Source organism: Parus major, chromosome 1A, assembly GCF_001522545.3.
Source record: "Parus major isolate Abel chromosome 1A, Parus_major1.1, whole genome shotgun sequence".
NCBI lineage: Eukaryota > Metazoa > Chordata > Aves > Passeriformes > Paridae > Parus > Parus major.
The window spans coordinates 12,583,811-12,603,362 of record NC_031773.1 but is presented as its reverse complement, the minus strand read 5'-3'; the positions used below and the strand labels follow the sequence as shown (position 1 = coordinate 12,603,362).

Genomic DNA, 19,552 nt, shown 5'->3' with positions numbered 1-19,552 from the left:
AGTATTCTGAATTAAGATAGCTCTTTAAAACTGGGCATGCAGATTTGCTTATATGTTTTTATATGGTTTATGTATAGTAGAACTGCCTCATGTAAAATTATCCTATTTTCAGAAAATGTAATTGCCATCTGTTTAAAGACAAAAAATAATTCCTATGCTGAGATGTTACAATTTTTGCCTCCTATTTAACTTAATAAATTCAGAGCAGTTTAAAAAAGGAGAGGATCAAATCCTCCATTTCATAGCTACATGTTTGCATTCGTTGAAATACTTGATGCAGTTCTGATTTTGTAAGGTACATTTTTTGCTTAATTATTGGCCAGTGCTCTACACTTTACTGCAGTTGCATCTGTATTCTGACTAACTGCTACGTCTATAGTACCACAGGAGATAGAATTTTTATATAATTTAATTCCAGCTCCAGAAGATGTCTTGGTCTAAATCTTCTTCACAGTTATGTATACCTATTGTTTATATCAATGTTTGTACATTTCCCTATATTAAAATACCCTTAGAATAAGGTCTTCAGCAGCTACAGAGAAAAAGAAGTTTGTAGGAGCCCAGGAAAGTCAAGACTTGAGTTATTTTGGACCCTGCTTCGGTGTTTCGAAAGTGTGTCCCATGGAGAATGCCATCTCAAAGTCATCTTTTTCTGATTGTGAAAACTTCACACCTGTTACACTTTCCTTCTGTAGAAAGGTGCAGCAAAGTTGCCATTTCTCAGACACAAAAGACTGAAATTATGTGTGATTTGTGAATGGGGGAATGTCCCTAACCATACATGCATTATGTTATATTTTTTTATTTGGGTTTATTTCAGTAGGGAGGGGTATATAATTTATATATTAACTGGTAGTCATGAGATATCCAGTTTTGGAGTTGTTGAGTAGATAAAAAGCTGTCACTGGATATTTCCTCATGAAGATAGAACCCAGAAATGTTAAAATACTGTTGCAGCTGAAAATCATTTGTCTCAATCTTTTCTGCGGCCAAATTAAGAAGGTAACATTTCTTAGTGTCACAAATAAGCAGTGGTGGTAATTAAGTTAGAGTAAGTTAGTTACTGCAAACTTTACTTTGAAAAGGGCCAGCTAAGTTAATAATTATATTAAGAATTTTTAAATCCCTAAGATTTTTTTAAAATACATTGTAGTAATGGTCAAGTCATCAAGGATTTTAATACTTTTAAAGGGACAGCTGTTAAGATTTCTATGCTTAAAATCTCTTTTCTCCTTGTTTCCAGAACTTGTATGTCATTCAGACACATCTGAGCAAATGAATTATTTTTGTGTTTGTTTAAAAATATTAATATTATTAGCAAACTGCTTCGTTATCATGGTGAGTTTAGTACAGCATACACATATCTGGTATGTGCTTGTGTTAAAGGCATGAGACTGTATTTGTAAGGGGTATGTTTTGCTTAGTACCAAATACTGATTTTACTTATAAATAGTAGGGGATTGGATCTTAAAAAAAATACAAAGGTTCATTTTCATAATTCTCTACAGGCTTAACAGATGCCTGGCTTTGTAAATACTTGATTGGACAAAAATAGTCAATACTGGTACCAAGTATTTCATCTTAGTCTGGTCTTGAGATACTGTGTCACTTGCATTGAAATTTTTGTTTCTGTGGAAAGGGATTAAGTAACCCTAAATATGTGCTGCAGAAAATACCACATGAATATTTTCCTTTGATCTTGCAGCGTTCCTGTTCCAGTAGTCAGTCTAGAGAAAATTCCTAACCTAGTGAAGGCAGATGGTGCCAATGTTAAAATGAATTCTGCAACCACTACCACCATCACTTCCTCCTCAGCTTCTTCATCCACCATACCTGCTCCAACTTTGGTTAAATCTGGTTTGACATCCAAGCCAGTGCCACCATCACCAGAAAAGATTCTGAATGGCAAAGGAATTGTAGCTCCATCAATAGACAAGAAACACCAAAATGGCACTAAAAGCAGTAACAAGCCTTACAAAAGACTTTCAGGTAAGTGATGTTGTAGTTCACCTTTTGTGGTAGTCTGTTGTTTTTTGTTAGTTCTTCTATAGCTCATAATGCAGCTAATAAAATGTTTGGTTTGGCTTGCTTTTTTTGCTGTAAGATGCCTGGTTGCATGTATGAAAATGAAAACTTTCACACTCTTAGCATGTGTAAAGTCTTTTCAAAGTACACATTCTGTTTAGCTTGAAATTACTGGTCAACAGGCCAAATACAAATTTTTAAGGAAGTAAATTCATTAAAGCAGAAAGGCAGAAGACTTCTTCAAGTCATTATGGGATTTGAGTCTGTTTACAACAAAGGAAAATATGCCTTGGTTGGGTGACTTTTAATTCAATCATGATCAAGTTGAACAGGTTTAAGATATTGGTTTACCCTCCACGTCATGATTTTTTAAAGACTCAGGTTTTTTACTTGTTTTAGATATGAGAAAATTCTTAAGGAGATATGGGAAGTGCTGGGGAAGTGTTAAAAGTCATAATTTCCCTTCACTCCTCTCCCCGTGCAATTCATATATGAGTGGCAATGTTTCTAGCATGAGGATCTTGATCTTTTTCAGGAAGACAGGACAGTGGAGTTGAGAAAATGACATTAAATGGGAAACACTCTGGATGGCCTTCAGCAGGGTAATTTTGAGGATGTAGGTCCTGTCCAAACCTACCACCAAAGCACAGAACACCACATTGTGGGTGGGCAGAGGCTCTGTTAGAAAGGTTGCCATCCACGTGGAGTTCCCTAGAGGTGACCCATGCCAGCTGCTGGGCAGTGAGGAGAGAATTTGCCCCTGAAGGCAGAAACCAGATTTTTGCTCTGAATGAAAGGAAACAAAGTGTTTTGAGGGTTTTTATTTTATGGGTCTTTTTTTAAAGCAAAAGTAACTGACTCAAGTTTATGGCTGAAGAAGCTGTGCAAGGTCTATTCATCAGCTGGCAGTACTTTGTGACTCGGGCAGGAACTTCTTGTGTGTATTGAAAGGCTAATTTTGCTAATGGCAGCATGATCCGCATTAGATCGTCACTTTGGCACAAAGTTAGTTCACATGATTTCTAAATGTGCACTAGTTATGAACCAGTATAAATTGTACTAGATAAATGCTTTCATTTCCAGTTAATGAGTGTGTCCTATTTTTTGCCTGAATATCAGGTTTATTTTTTTCATTTTCTCAGATTTGGCAGTTAGCCTATGGTACTGCTACCTTGGCTGGATTTCAGGCCAGTGTGAGGTGTTTGCTAGGGCTGTGTTGGGCATGGAACAATGCCATTGCCTGAAAAGATTCAGTACACTGATTGCTTTCTTAACTAGTTAAAGGTGGCATATAAGAAAACAGAACTGTTGTTCATTTATAGCTTTCACGACATTAAAAAATGTTGCAAGAGAGTAGTTTAAGATTCAGCTTTAACCCTTACATTTCACTTTTTAAAATCCAATGTATTATTCTAATAAAAACTCTATATTTTACAGTTAATTTAGAATATTGCTTCCTTTTAACCTACTATTTCCTGTAATGATTTAGATGCTGAATTTAGCTAATTTAGTTAATCAATTCAGAATTCCTCCTTGAGCAGTTGAAACTGTTAGTGGTTTTCCTCATGTCACCACTTAACACTGCAGGGCTGAGAGTGATACTTGTACATTTTTGTGCAAGTGCTTGCAGAAATGTGTTCATAAAGGGGAATCAGTTCTGTAGCTTCCTACAGCTTGCTGGCTTTTTCTCTGGAGGTGGCTCTGGCACTGTTCTTTCTCTAGGCTCTGACTTTCAGTGTCTCTAGGCTATGGTGGAAATTTCTGCACAGGACTGATTGAGCACCTGGATAGGCTGGTGTTTACCTTTTTATGACTAACAAAAACACAGAACTGAGACTTTTTACAGCTTCTCTGTCATGGTCAGATTTGTGATCTGTTCAGTCTTACTTCCATTGCCTTGAGTATTGATGCAACAATGCAATAATTTGAGGATTATAGGCAAATTGTAGAAGTCCTGAGAGCACTGGAGATGAATTGCCTGTAGATTGTGTGTCACTATGATGTATTCCTCTCCATTATTATACAGGACTGTGCAAAGGCTGAGAAAAAGATCTGGGAAGGTCAATGAGATATTTAAGATATCCCATAATTTCATGCATTTCATGTGAAGAAGATAAAACTTCAGCTAAGGGATTTAGATTTCCCTCGGCCCACTGCCCTAGAGCTGGACAGATGTTAATTTTTGAAGCTCCCTAATAAGTTTGGCCAGTTTGCATCTGTTTCCATCCCTTTTTAACAACCTCTACTGTCTCTCACACCATTTCCCTGATTGTGATTGAAGTTTGTTTTTTTTTGCTTTGCTGAGACCTGATGGTTGTTTGTGTGATGAATGAACCTGCCCTCTTTTCAGGAGCACTGTCCTTGTTGAGAGAGAGGAAACAGCTTGTGGAACCACAAAAGACAGTCTGTAGCTGCCCAGCATAAGTGGATCAGTGTTTCCTAGTAGCAACTGCAAAAAACTTTTTTTTTCCCCTAAATCTTCCTCAGTTCTTGTTCTCTTTGGGATGATGTTAAAGAATGCAGATGCCCAACTTACGCCAAGTAAAACTGATCTGTTGCAAACAGAAGTTTATGACAGTTCCTTTTTGGCCCTTGCTCTTCTCTTGGTGAGGTTATAACAAGTGCTCTTCACTTTATCCACTGAACATGAAGAAGTAGAATCCACTCCAGAAAAACAGCTTTCTCAATCTGTGCCTGTGCTCAGGGGTCTGGGGCTTGCCACACTCCACATTTCCTAGCACAATAGTCAGAAGCTGCATTTTAGATGATAAGAAGGTCGTAAGTTTTTTGTAGTGTGTTGCCCAAACCAGGCATGTCTGTAGCTGGCAATTAGATGGTCATGATTTCTCTGGAGCAGCCATAAATGCTTCAGCCAGGAGAAGTGGTTTCCTGTTTGTTCAATATTTTCTGTTTCTCAGGGAAACCATAATATTTTTTTGTTTGGTCAATGGCAGAGGCTTCCACTCTTTCCTCCTGTAGCTCCTTATATTGATTTTATCTGTATATGTTTTCCTAATGACTGGCTTTGCTATAATGAATCCTACAGATGTTAGTCGGTTGGGCCATTTATTGACTAGTACCAATCTGGAGCACTTTTGAAATTTGAAGGGAAACCTTTTTGATCCAAAACAGACCTTGCTTGGTGACTTTCAGAACACATTCCATAGCCTTATAATTTCCTTCAGGACTTTGCATTTGAAGGCTTATTTATTAGCTCATATTTTCTCTTTAGTTTTTTCAATTTGCATTGAAGGTTTAAGGTGGGTCATTCAGGAAACTATAAAATAGGAACATCTTACACTCAAACTGCAGGAGTAACTTACTCCTTTAGTTCATGAACATGTGTTTTCATCTATTAAGTAGAAAAAAATAGTTATTATATTGAGTCATACACAGTTACTTTTGTGTTTCTGTTGTGTTGTAAATGCCAAAGAAACTACAAATACCTATAACATATTTCAGTCCCTTTGTAGATTTCACAAAAAAACCCCTGTACCAGCTGCTTTTTCCAAGCTCATGTTTTTTGTATGGCTCTGCTAATAGGTTAATAATATCACCATTTAATGTTTGCATAAGCATTTTTAAGTTTAGATAGCAGGATACATAAAACTGCTAGAAACTGTGATACCTGGAGGCTAGTTGCTGTCCAACATTAAGCTACTTTTCCTTACTTTTCTTATTCCAGCTGTTGTACTTGCTGTGATGCTGTCATAACATTGTAGCACAGCTGTGAATCACTGTCTTCTTAGCTCCCATTTGTCTGCTTATAAAGAATTTTTAAATCCTCTGATGAAATGTTGTATTTGAGTACAGGATATTTAATATATCTGAATGTAGCACCACTGTATAGTTAAAACAGGGTTTGGCAAATAGTTTATATTCCCCTACCAAACAAAAGCAAACCAGTCTGGCAATTGCACCATAATTTGTTAAGGTGTATGAAGGTAATGGTAGAGGATTTTGATGGCATAAACTAACAAGTGTAGATCCATAGTTTTGTTACAGCTCATAGCGCAAACTGTAAAATTGTATTAACATAACCTAAAGGAGGTGATGCTATCTATGGTATAGAAATACTAAAATATTAATGAAATTAAATATGCAGATACAGCATATTAAATATTAATGCCCTTTTAATGTTAATCATGAGTAGAACTCAAGTAAATGCCTTTTTCATAATCTCTGCAAACTTTAAATTCCATCCCTCCCTTCACATCGGGAAATAAAAGCTAACATACATGGTATTTTTATAAAAATGTAGGGGACAGATTTAGATAAATTTTATTTTTAAAAATGCCACCAGTTGTTTAAAGCACTCATGATACCATTTATGTCTTAGCCCATCTCTGGAGCCAGAGCTGCAAATGCTTTGAGGCAGCCAGAGTTAGGGAGGGAACTGATGTCACAGGGATTTGGTTTGGTCCTTTGTTTGGGCCACTGTACTGTAAGCAGACTTATTTCCATGAAGTCTTTGGCTGAAATCCTGCTCTAAATGGTTTTAAACATGCAAGGACAAAAAATGCACAGCTATAAGCGTGATGCACATAGCACTGGGATCAGTGGTTCAGGCTGAGCCTGATTAAATTAATTTCTAACAGGCAAATTTATAAGCTACTCTAGTTAAAACTTCTGTAATAATCTATTTTTTTTCTCATTTTCCATTCTCACATCAAACAGAAAGAGAATTTGACCCAAATAAGCACTGTGGAGTACTGGATCCTGAAACAAAGAAACCTTGCACAAGATCGCTCACCTGCAAGGTATTTTTCTTAGAAGATAAAATATCAGATGCTTTGTTATAGTTTAAATCCTACCACAGTAGTTTGAGAGGTCATACCTGCTCCTGTCTTACAGACAATGGGTATGGTATTCAGGCGCTGTCTTCAGGTAATTCTTTTGTGTAATTCTGTTTCTTTGAATCAGAGCATCTGCATTATTCCGCTGATATTTCTAAAAAGATTTTTTTCTTGTCATTTTATTATGCAAAAAGCATTAATGTTTCATGTAGAAACCCAAGTGTTATTTTAAATGCTTCTTTTTTGGTTCATGTGTGCAACAACGTTGAAGTATAGTAATTTTTTAGTTAAAAAATTACCATATTTGTGTATAATAAATTACTTGGAGGCTGCCCTTGTGATAGTAATAAATCCTGTGTCAAAAAGTAGCTGCAATGTGAGACATTTCTAATGAACATTTGTATGTGTATGTGCTGCCTGTCAGTAGAGATGATCAGCTAAATTTGCTTTAAAATATATTCATGTTTTTCAATCCAATGAAATCAGTTTTCATTGTAAGTTAAAAGCTACAGTGATTTTCTTAATATCTTAAAATTACTGGAATTCTATTTTCCATCTTGGAAAAGGTAAGTCAATAGTCTCTATTATATAAAAATCATTGCAAAAAGTAATTTCAGCCTTGATGTTGGCATTTAAGAATGACTTTATAAATTATCAAAGATAATGTGGATTAGGAGCTTTATTTCCATAACTGTGGCTAAAGTTGTTTGAAGTAGATTTTATCTTTTAGACTAGTGGTGTATCAGAAGTATAGAGGAATCATAAACAATGTCATGCACACACAAATGCTTTTTAACCACCCTATTTTTAGACTCATTCACTTAATCATCGACGAGCAGTTCCAGGCCGTAAAAAACAGTTTGACATCCTTCTAGCTGAACACAAAGCTCGATCCAGGGAAAAAGAAGTCGCAAAAGACAAAGAGCATCCACCATCTGCAAGGGAAAGCTATCAGAGCCAGCCCACACCAGCACAAGACTCTCTGTCAGGATCCTCAGTGAACTCTGGGCAAGAATCTAAAGTAACATCTCCTGCAAAATCTAGACCACCAAATTCTGTACTTCCAAGGTAAGCAGTTCTGCAGTGTGGAGTGTTGCATTCTGAAGGTGCTGTAAGAAATTTCTTAGACTTTCATATAACTCATTTTATAAGCATTTAATACTTTTTTAGGCTATTGCACAATAAAACATATTAATATAAGAATTTCTGCTAGCTTATGTTAATTGAACTCTGTCCATGGTAGCCTGTGATCTAATTGGGAATGAGGAAAGGAATAGTGTCCACCTTTGGCTCAGAATCTCAGACTAACTGCATTTTTTTCCTAAAATGGTCAGTAATAATTAATAAAGATTATATTCAAATCATTTAGTCACAACTGGGAATTGAGAAAAGTCTGTTTACATCAATCAGTGTAGGTATTAGTGCTAAAATTCTGCACATTTATATAAAATTTTTCTCCAGAAATACTTTGGGAATTGCATCAATGGAATTGTAAAAAAGGGTGTAATTTAGTGTTGATTTAAAACTATTGATATGAAACCATCCATAGCATGTCTTCCCTTATTTTGAAGATTTTTCTTAGCAAGGACAAAAACAGTCTTCAGAAAGACAATGAAAACTTCTGAAGGCATCCTTTTGCAAAAAACAGAGTAAGGTATTTGATCTACTGAATTCTAATTATCCTCTGGAAAACTTCCCATATATTTTGTTTATTTGTGGGTTTTTTTGGTACTCATTTTGGCTGGCGTGCATAGAGCTAAATCAGTTGGCTTTGTTCACATTTATATTTTTTCATCATTCATTTATTTGCAGAAACCTGAATCAGGATTGGGTATTCATTTTGGGACTTTCCTACTATGATAGTCCCTATTTGAAAGAGATACTTCTAGTATTTACTATCTCGGGTCTTACAGAGACAGCTGTTTCTAATGTTTTCTGTGTGGCCACCAAGCCTGAATGAAGTTTCATTCCTGTGACAGCAGAGGTGGGCCTTGCAGGGTTTTAGTGAAAAGACAATGAGAGAATACCCACAGATGAGTTGGTGTTTCTCTGCTTAATTCTTGGAAAAGCAGTGACTTACACTGTCCTTCCATAGAGAGGAGCACAGACAGACAGACAGGTAGAAATGGGGTTTAGTAGGTATTACAGTCAAAGTAGCAAAACTGGAGTGCAATTCCATGAGAGTCAGCTGCAGAAATTGCAGTGGTAGTAGTCGAGGAGGAGGATTTTAGCAGTTGTTTGTACAGTCTGCATTTCTGTTTCAGCTGCAGCGCCTCTTGGGTTGTCCTGCCTGGTTTCAGAGCAGCCATGGAAGCCTTGAGGCCTCTCTGTGGGGACCAGCAAGCTGCAGCTCTGCTGCTGCCGGCAGCACAGCCCGCCAGGGCCACTGTGGGGGCTCAGCCGAGCACTCGGGGGCTGCGGAGCACTGGCACAGCCCAGGCGACAGCAGCTGCAGCTTGGGCTCTGCCAGTCGGGGAGCAATCCCTGCGCAGGTCAGGACAGGGCTCCTGTCTGCAGGCTCAGGCACTGCACTGTCCTGAGAGCATGAATTCATGAGACTGGAGGAGGATTTTGCCCAGTGTGGACATCTCCTCCAGCCTCAATGCTCTCCATACATACTTGGTTGTACTGTAATTGAGAACTTTTCCCACTTCTAATCATACCGTGTCATGCAAAGACATTCCTACTTTGTTTTATTGCATTTTAGACAAAGGTAAAAAATGCTGTGAGGAGTTCTCCCAGTTACTTCGCTCACTAATCTACCTGTAGAGGGGGTCAGCTAAACACTCCTATATTTAGTACACTAATTTTAGTAGGGTTTTTATAAATGGACCTTTAGGATTAATCAAGTAGCAGAGTAATGGTTCAGTGTAAGAAGATTTTCTATACCTGTGCTTTAAGTATTCCGTGTCTCTCTTAAGGTCTGAAATCCAGCTTCATGACAAATTTAAAATTTCAGGTGGTAGACAGGTGTTTCTGTTAAAATTAACTTAAAAAACAACTCCACAATATATTTCTGACAAGACCAAATGTCAACTATTCAGTGTCTTATACTCTCCTTGCTTACATTGATAATTTCTGGCATCATTTGCTGTGATGCTTGATGCCAGCAGGTAGGTTTGTAGAGCCTTTGAATGCTGATGATTTAAATATATGTTCTCCTTCTAGACCTTCATCTGCAAATAGCATAAACAGCAACAGTTCTTCAAACCACAGTGGGTATGTACCAGAACTGCCACTGCCTTCCATGGGAGGAGATATCACAAGCAGACTGTCCAGTGATGAAGGAGAAGCGGATGGAGCTGAAGAATCTGAGAAATTAGACTGTCATTTTTCTGGACACCATCCCAGACCTCTTGGGGTATGTGTCAGTCTGGCATGCCTTGCCATTGTTCTTGCGTAATTAGGGAGGGGAGAACAAATAAGTAATTTAGTAAGAAGGTAAGGAATGAAGAAGTTACATTCTGAAAACTGTTCTAAAGAGAAAAAATACATTTAATAGAAAAGGGATAAGGTAGGAGGAGACATGTGTACTGGTCAGTACACATGATACATTGATGTAGAACAAGATAGGCAGCAGAAAATCAGAAGTTCTATTTTTAGATTGTCCTCTCAGTAGACCTCAAATTGGATGTAGCTCTGCTAAACAGAGGAAAGTTGCATTGCTTTAAATGTGACATGAGCAGATATTCTCTTGGTTGTTGCAGTTCTTACAAAACTGTACCTTGCAATTGGTGGCAGAAGGCTAGTACAGTGCTCCATTCATTTCTGTAGTCTGCTTTAAAGCAGTAATTAAATGTCTTTTATGTGAGTGTATGTGGACTTTGAAACTATTGCTTCATTCATATCAAAATGAAAAAGGCTCTGGTGGTGGCTGAAGTATGTGTTTGAGCGGCTGGTTTTGTCTTTCTCCTGTCTTAGTGAGAAATTCATTATAAGTAGTAAAAGGTGCTTTGTGGTATTATCTCTGCAGTGTGAATTTGTTTACACTGTTCAAACCACGAAGCAGTCGAAGAGCTCTTGAAGTTCTTAGGAATTGATTCTCATAAAAATTGAGTCAAAGAATACACTTGCATGTTTTCCGTATAATATGCAGAATAAACACTGTGATAACTGGTAACATTGTTTGTATTCCCTAGAGAAAAGGAGAACTTGCTCCTGTCAGACACCAGGAAAAAGTATGACCCAAACATTAAATGACTGTCAGATGAAATCCTGTATTTGGTTCTTAGAGAGAAAATGAGAATTACTGTAGTCCACACAATAGTATGATATGCAGAAACCTCCTATTTCCTTGGTACTATGGCATGCTGCTTTGGTTTTGCTGACTGCTTCTCTATGAATTAAAAACTAAAGGTTCACTGCATGGGTGCCCACACAATTCAAAAAATAATCTAAGTGCAGCCAGTTCTTGTACATGCCTCAGCAGTGAGGCGTGGCTGTCAATAGCCATTTTGGTTTAGGATCCTAGTTCGGTTTCAAGGCAAACCCACTGACTCATCTGTTCTCTGAAATCTTAACATCTCTCAACTGAAGCAGTTACTGGTAGTGAAACCAGTTCTTAGTCCATATCAGTGTGAAGTCAGAAAAGATAGTGTCAATCACATCTAGTTTATGTTAATTACTGAATTTCATATTCGAGTAGACTCTTTTCCTTACAACATCCTCCTGGCCAGGTGGTAAAAACTGATTGGGAAGGTCAGTAGCTACTTAAATTGCCTCTTGGTGTTACTTGGTGTTAGTGGTAGCTCGCTGGGAGGTAAGGCTAGTTTGTCAGCTTAGGTGGTGATTTTAATTAACCTATTTAACCTTGTCATGAAACAGAGTTAAAATGAACAGTTGCAGTCACCACTTGCTGTCCATTAAGCTGACGAGTGCTTTGAATGGATGCTCTTCTACTGCATCATTGCTTCTGCTGTCAGCCATAATTGATGTGACTGTGCCCCTTGTATGATGGAGAGTTGTCTTGTTTTTTGAGGATGATTTGTAACAGAGTTCTCTCCTACAAATACATTGCAGCAGTTCTCTGCATCATGTAGATTAAGACTGTGCTGAACCAAGAGCAGAGTCCTGATTGTAACATTTCAGTGTAGTAGGACTTTTCAAGAGGTTCTCTTGAGGAGGTGGTGCAGGTACTCCTGAACTCTGCAGAATTTTCAAAATACTACTCTTCCAGTAGATTTTCATGCACTGTCAAGAGTATAGCCCATGTTCTGTTGTAGCACAGATGCCATGGATTCTAATTTACATTTTTACTGAAATGTCAGGGATTTGTTTATTAAGTAGGTACTAAAGATGTTCCCATTGCACTTTTTTTCCACTTCAGTTATATTTTTATTGCTGTCATGCAATTATGAGATTTAAGACACAGAACAGTGTAACTTGTCTTTCTGAGGCAGTAAGAATTTTTTCTTTGAAAGTACCTCAACAGTTACATTCTTTCTCTGGCACTGATTCGTTAATGAAGTATGAAATATACTTTACACTAAGCTGAAATATGCACATATTTCATAATTCTTAAAAAAACTATTTATGCTGTAGATAATGAAAACCACATTTTAAAAGTGTTATATGCATGATACAAATTACAATGGTGTTCCTTGATCTACCAATAAATATTTCATCATGTAGAAATAAATTTTTATAAGCAACATTGAAATACTTTTTCTTTCAGTTCTGTTCCTATGGCAGTCGCTTAATGGGAAGAGGGTACTATGTCTTTGACAGAAGATGGGACCATTTTCGATTCGCACTGAACTCCATGGTAGAAAAACACTTGAACTCACAGATGTGGAAGTAAGTGTGATTTTTACACTTCTTTTTTTTTTTTTTTTTTCTTGGTGGGTGATTTACTTTTTTAATTCTTTAACATTTCTAAATTTAACACTCCATGGGACATCTACTCCGTTTGTAAAATTACATCTGTATTAAGGTACAGCAGTAACATGTGTACAAATCTTCTCTTTTCTGTTAAGGAATATACAGCCCAATGGAACAATGTCCTAGTCCAATGTAAATTTCTGCCAGATCTAGGACTCTTTCTAGTCCTTAAGAATCCTGATTTTGCTTAGAATTTTATGCCTTTATCATGCACCTGTATCACCCATTCAGGCTTTGCTGTGCAAGACTCATGAGTTGTATGATAAGGTGCACATCTGTCTGTGCATTAGATGGAATATGATAGGTTTTTAATCCATAGTGCCCTTGGGGGTCTTAAAAGTTGGATTATTACTCACTGTTGAAGCACCTCTCTATCACATATGCAGCTTCCAAGCACTATAGGCTTTGACTACACAGATCCATTGAAATAGACTGCAATTCTAAAATAGATATTAATTCTTTAAAAAAAAAAAGTAATTAACAGTTCATGGCATCTACAGATAGATTGATTTTTTTGGGTATTCTGCTACAGAATATGCATTCTTCCAATGTAATGATGCTAAAGTGCAGTGTTTCATGTCACTGTTTATTATCAGGACTGTGTTACATTCATTGGATGCCAGCCATTAGATAAACAAGGTTTGATTTTCATTTAAATATATATATTTTAAGCACTAAAGCTTGGCTTGTCTGACTAACCTGGTAACTTAATGATAATAGTGACATTGTGCTAGGAGATAGAGTTTAGAAATGGTTGGTTCTGCCATAAAAGGGCCAGTTTCATTTCTGTTCAGAGACTGATCATGCTCAATCTGCTTTGTAAATTTGTAAACTAGTGTCTGTCACCTTCCACAAATAAAAATATTTTAGTTTCCTTATACAGGAAGATTAAAATTAGTTACCTATTGGCTTTGTTTGTCAGGAGAAAAGATGCTTGGGCGTCTGAAAAAACATGTACCACCACTAGTACAAACTAGTACAGAAAACAAACCTCTGTAGTAGTCATTTGATACCAGAAGTAAACAGGCCTTATCCTGCTCCCACTAAATCTGATTTTAAAAGTTTTCCCAAATTTTAGCTGTTTATATAATCTCTAATACCTTGATGAGCTCCAGCTATACTCACTTGTCTGTGTAACACAGGAAGCTGACAGTGCCTAACCCCTGTTTTATTCCTCTGCTGTCCTCAACCCTCCTCTGGACTTTCCCTGTGTTCCCCAAGCAGACCTGGATGTGAGGCTGCTATTCTATAGCTCTGCAGCTGTGGCCAGAGGTACAGGGATGCAGGGCCATGTTCTCAGAACTGTAACATTAACAAAGTACTTTAATCCCTAATTCTCAAACTACTTTGCAAAGGTGGGTAGGAATTGTTGGCCCTTCTTTAAAAGAAAGCTGAAGGACAGCTCTGATAAGCAGCTTTGTTTGCATTGCAAGTGGCAGGCAGTAGGACTTCCTCATTTCTGGCAGCATGGACTGTGTGTAATCTCTTATGTAACTGTGCCATAAACAGTGTTCTGTCCAACAGTCTCCACAAGAGGAATACCTGGAGAGAACACTTGTAATTAGGATTTGATTTATGATAAAATAGCACACCCAGGGCTGCTCTTTTGTCATACTTCTGTGATGGCAAGAGTAAACCTTTAAAATGGGAAAGGCGTCAGTAGTGAGGATAACAAGGGCAGAGTTATGGGGCTGTACAACTTCTCAGAAAAGAGAAATAGGATTAAACCAGGAATTAAATTTAAATCTAAATAATGGGAAAAGCTCACATAATAGTTTTCCAGGAGACATTATCTGCTTCTTTGATAACACCACATTAGATAAAATAATAGATGATGGCTGAATGGAAAGGAATTTGAATACACCTTACTAATTTCACAGGTAATACTATTATACTTTCTTCTCAAAAGAGTATTCAGCTTTTTATAAAGCTTATCAAGCTCTGTTTAATATTTTGTCATTTTTTAAATATCAGTAAAAATTAATCAATAATTTACCTGTTTAATGCCATCTAACCAGCGCTCAAATGAGCTGTTGGGAATAGCACTGTATTTGGTAAGGGATGATCTTTCCTCTTTATGGTCAATGATTAAGTGCTTCACAACCCCTCAGACTGTCACATTTACTACCTTAATGAAATCTAACCTATGAGTTTAGGTTGATATTGAAGCTGTTCCACAACTTGAGCTTTGAAGCAAAGCATATGCAATTAATGAAACGTGGTGACTAGGATATGTATAGGTGCCACTGTCAGGCATTTATTTGCATTTTTTAATTGTTTAGTAAAATAAGAGAAGGAAAAAGGAAATGAAATTTGTAATAATGTGTTTAAATTGTAATACTGTGCACTTAATTGCTGTATATGATTAATAGAATAAAATAGGAATCAAAATTGTAACAAACTAGGTTTGACTTTTTGAATAAATTAATGGAAATTATTTCCTATCTGCATTGTTTGGATGGAATTTTTTATGTATCTCTCTTCTTCTTTTTTCCCTCCCTTTTCTATTTAGGAAAATTCCTCCTGCGGCAGACAGTCCCATGCCTTCTCCAGCAGCACATGTCTCCACTCCTTTTCCAGCATCAGTCTTACAGCCCTTTAGCAACCCCAGTGCAGTGTATATTCCTTCAACACCTATCAGTTCAAGAATCACTTCTTCTTACATAATGACATCAGCCATGTTATCAAATGCAGCCTTTGTGACAACAGCAGAGACAAATTCCATTATGTCTCACACCACAGCTTTTCCTCACATGGCTGCAAGCCTAAGTATCATGGACTCAACTTTTAAGGCGCCATCAGCTGTGTCACCAGTGCCAGCAGTCATCCCTTCCCCATCCCACAAGCCATCCAAAACAAAAACCAGCAAATCCTCAAAAGTGAAAGACCTGTCATCTCGGAGTGATGAGTCTTCAAGTAACAAAAAGAAAAAGCCGCAGTCATCGTCTTCATCGTCGTCATCATCCTCATTATCTTTGCAGACATCTTCCTCATCTTCATTTTCAGGGTCCCACAAAAAGAACTGTGTCCTGAACCCCAGTTCAACGTTGAACTCCTATCAGGCGACATCCTCCTTTAACAGTGTGTCTGTGCACAATACCAATAATGGAACAAGCCCACTCAGTGCCAAATCGGAGCCCTCAGGACGGACTTCATTGTCAAGTAGTTCAACAGACTCAGTGAAACACATGAGCATGGTAGTGAGCAGTATTGACTCTTCTAATCTGTCTGTATCTTCTCTCGTGCACCACTCAGGGGACCACTCCCTGGGAGCACATAATGCAGTGTCTTCTCTACCCCTTTCTTTTGACAAATCAGAAGGAAAAAAACGTAAAAACTCTAGTTCTAGTAGCAAAGCCTGTAAAATCACTAAAATGCCTGGTATGAATAGTGTTCATAGAAAGAGCACTGCCAACCTTATTTCTGCGGTGCCAGATCCTACAAGCAGCTCCATCTCTCGGCAGGTAAGGGACTCTTCCAGTTATTTTTTTGTAGATCATGTCTGACTTCCTTGAAATATTTCATACATTCTGAAAAGAAAATGCCACAGATGGGTTTTCATCACACAATTTGCTTTCTAGGTTAATACAGAAACTTACTTGTTTTGTACCGGTCATAGCAAGATGCTCTGAGAGTTAAAAAAATTATATATATATATTAGTATATATGTATGTATATATATATATATATATATATATATATACACACTTTCTCAAAATATTTTTATGATATTTTTTATTCAATTATTAAAGTAGCTATTTCTATCTCGGCAAGTAAAATTGAATGTCCAGAATGGATAAATAATTGTTAGATTTTTTTTTCTTAATCCTCATCTCTCTGAAATAAATTGTGTTATTTAAACAGGAAGATTAGAGTCAGAATTACTGTTTATTTCTTTTCCAAACTTGTTGCTGGTTCATTTCCTAATGTTATGCAAGTCTCTTCATATCACATCTACCTTTCTCCTGGGGAGAGTCTGAGGTGTCTGACCTCAGATGTTGTTTCCTGTTTGAAACTGGAAAAATTAAGGAATTGGGATCTTAATCAGATGACCTTTAGTGGACATTTGGTTACCTTTCTCAGTGTATGTGTATTCACAGAATATTGAAGTCAGTGCAGCAGATAAGGTTACACACATTGCTTCATTGATAGTAACAGAGCTTTAGCTCCTCTTTCAGTGGTGCTATGTAAGGGCAAAAGTATATGTGAAGTAAGATCTGGTGGGAAAACTGCCAATACAATCTTTATGATGATCAACTGTTTCATTCTGCTGCTGTGCCCAGTGCTGTGCAGTGCACACAAAACAATGCTTGGCCCTGGTGTATGGAACACAAAGCCATAGAGAATAGATACCTCAGAGAATCCAGAGAAGATAGCTTAGGAATATTTTTTTTTGCAAAGCTCTCATTTCCTAAGGATATTGCCCATAAAAACAAGTGGAATTTAAAAAGAAGATGGTAAGTGCAAAGCAATCCATAAGTAATATGGCAGAAATGGGAGAGGAGAAAAGGAATAAATGAATTCTAAAGCTGGTATAGAAGACAGACTGAAGGTCTCAAAGAATGGCCTAGCAGGTATATTTTCTCTTTCCTACTTCCAGCAGAGGTGCAACAGAGATGAATTGTTTGGCTTTTTAAAATGGGGAGTGGCATTGTCTTTCTGTTGTAAGCCTCATAAACGTGTCCTGCGATCAGAACTGATCTTCAAGTAACTGAAGTCAGCAGAGGTTGCTGCAAATTCTTCTGTCACACAATCTGAATTTTGAAACATGTGTGCCCAAAAAGATTAAATTGCCCTGAGGTTTAAGGTGTCAAATGGAAAGAAAAAGTAAGTAGGAATTGTATAAATAATTTAACATGTATAATATAATATAATATGTATAATATAATATGTATAAAATAATTTAACAATTATTTTGGTACAAATATGGGTAATATGAAATGGATTGTATCATCTTTTCGCAGGACATAGACTGTATCTGTAGCTAGTGCAGTGTGAGGAAATCTTACAGAGGAGGTTCTGAGTTCAAATTCTGAGCTCCCTTGGGATCAAATCTGTTCCTGTGTGTCATTCCTGTTTCAATTCCTGATGTATTTCATGGTGTTGCACAGTAATAGAAGTAAATAAACCACAAAAAATCTATCAGAGGTCTTTGCTGAATATTTGTAAAAATGTAATTCTGACTAATATTTTTTTCTGAAGTAAGAGGTTAAATATTTATAGTGAGTGTTACTATATACAGATATTTAAACATGTTATACATATATGTATGTATTGTGTATATCTACATATGTTATATATATATGACCAGGTGCATACATACATACATACATACGTATACATGCATTATATGTGTGTGTATGTATATATGTAAAAGTTGGTCACACTTTCCTCTTATATTGCTGGTTTTTGGAGCTACAGCAGTAGTCAAAAATAGGCCTTTGGAGTTAATTGTGTTTCAGAAGTGTGGCTGGCAGCTAATTGTCTTTGTGACAAGGATACCGTATGCAATACAGTATAAATGGAATTTGTACTCATTTAAGCATATGGGTCAAATAATATTACATACTCTACATGTGTTTCTTGGAGCTCTGGAGAATACAATACTTAAATTCCCTTTAAAGCTGTGCTGTTTGACTTGCTGTGTTCTAGAAATGCAGTTACAGTAAAAATCCCAATCAAAAAATGGCACAACTTAAAATGTTGCTCTTGTTCCTTCATGTAATAGGGCAAATTGAAGAGACTAAGAACATAGCAACAGGTGATAGGCTCAGGTATAGTTTTCTTATTTAATTTAACTCTAGACTGGATAGATATTGTTAGACCATTGGTTAGATAGAACTGTTAACCATTGGGTTTTGAAGTACACTTTATTTGCAAAAGACTCAGGGGAGAAAAAAAAGGATTTGTGTTTTGGCCTCCCACTTATACTTTTGAAATAGTGTTTCCCCCCATTAAAAACCCAAGACATCTGAGAACCTTTCCTTCATTTCAGAGTGCTGTACCCCTTTGGTCTTTGTGACTGTTTCTCCATTTCAAAAGAGGACATGTATTTATTTTGAAGGGGTTTATGAGTGCTGAGTAATGAGTATGAGTAATGGTGTATGTAGAGAAGAAAGATTTGCAGGTGTGTCCCGATGTTCTGAATGACCAGGAAAGATAGAAGGTTGTGTATCTTTAGTGAAGATTTGTAGCTGAAGAATGTTTTCCTCTGTTATGTTAACAGCTGTGACAGGCAAAACAAGCTGAAGGGAGCAGGACAGGCAAAGGCCTATCCTTTTAATTTTCATGCACCATGGGAGCACCTTCAAAACTGGTTGTAAATAAAATCTTTAAACATTTATTCTGGATAGAATGTGAACAGAGAACACTGTTTCAAACAATCTCTGTGTGAAAAAGTGCAGGTGTGGAGAGGAAGAGAGGCCACCTTTCACTCTGTACATGAAATGGCAGAATAACAAACAATGCTGTGGAAGGGAAGGAGAAAGCTGCTCTTGTGAAGGCCCTGCCAGCCAATGCCACAGCCCCACCAAGTTAGTACAAAACTGGCTACTGCATTTCTCACTGTTTAGGAGACAGGTTCTTGCTACTTCTCCATCAAAGGATTAAAATGATGTTACTTGAAGTCAGTGACTTTGTAAACAACTATTCACTCTGCAGTCATCTGCCATTTACTGACAGGTTAATAGTTAATTTTTATCAGTCTTGTAACCCCTGCCGAACAACACATCTGACTCAACAGCTGTGTCCCTTCTTGTATGGCAAGAGAAATATCTACACCATGTTTACAGGTCATTGTAGAAAAACCTATGACAGGCTGCTCTTGCAGAGTGCTGGAAACTCACAAACAT

At 37.1% G+C, this 19,552-nt stretch overlaps 1 protein-coding gene across 8 annotated transcripts in view; it reads left to right on the top strand.

Moving 5' to 3' along the window:
- ATXN7L1 (ataxin 7 like 1) overlaps nt 1-19,552 on the top strand; it is a 113,530-nt gene that overhangs the window by 87,480 nt on the left and 6,498 nt on the right. For 7 of the 8 annotated variants that reach the window (XM_033514240.1, XM_015628327.1, XM_015628328.1 and 4 more), the window contains 6 exons: nt 1,706-1,989; nt 6,703-6,785; nt 7,633-7,889; nt 9,990-10,182; nt 12,496-12,617; nt 15,214-16,165. In XM_033514240.1, the coding sequence (XP_033370131.1) occupies nt 1,706-1,989; nt 6,703-6,785; nt 7,633-7,889; nt 9,990-10,182; nt 12,496-12,617; nt 15,214-16,165 (1,891 nt within the window). Of the gene's footprint in view, nt 1-1,705; nt 1,990-6,702; nt 6,786-7,632; nt 7,890-9,989; nt 10,183-12,495; nt 12,618-15,213; nt 16,166-17,304; nt 17,529-19,552 lie in introns of all 8 variants that reach the window. The other variant, XR_001521711.3, reaches the window with a different exon arrangement.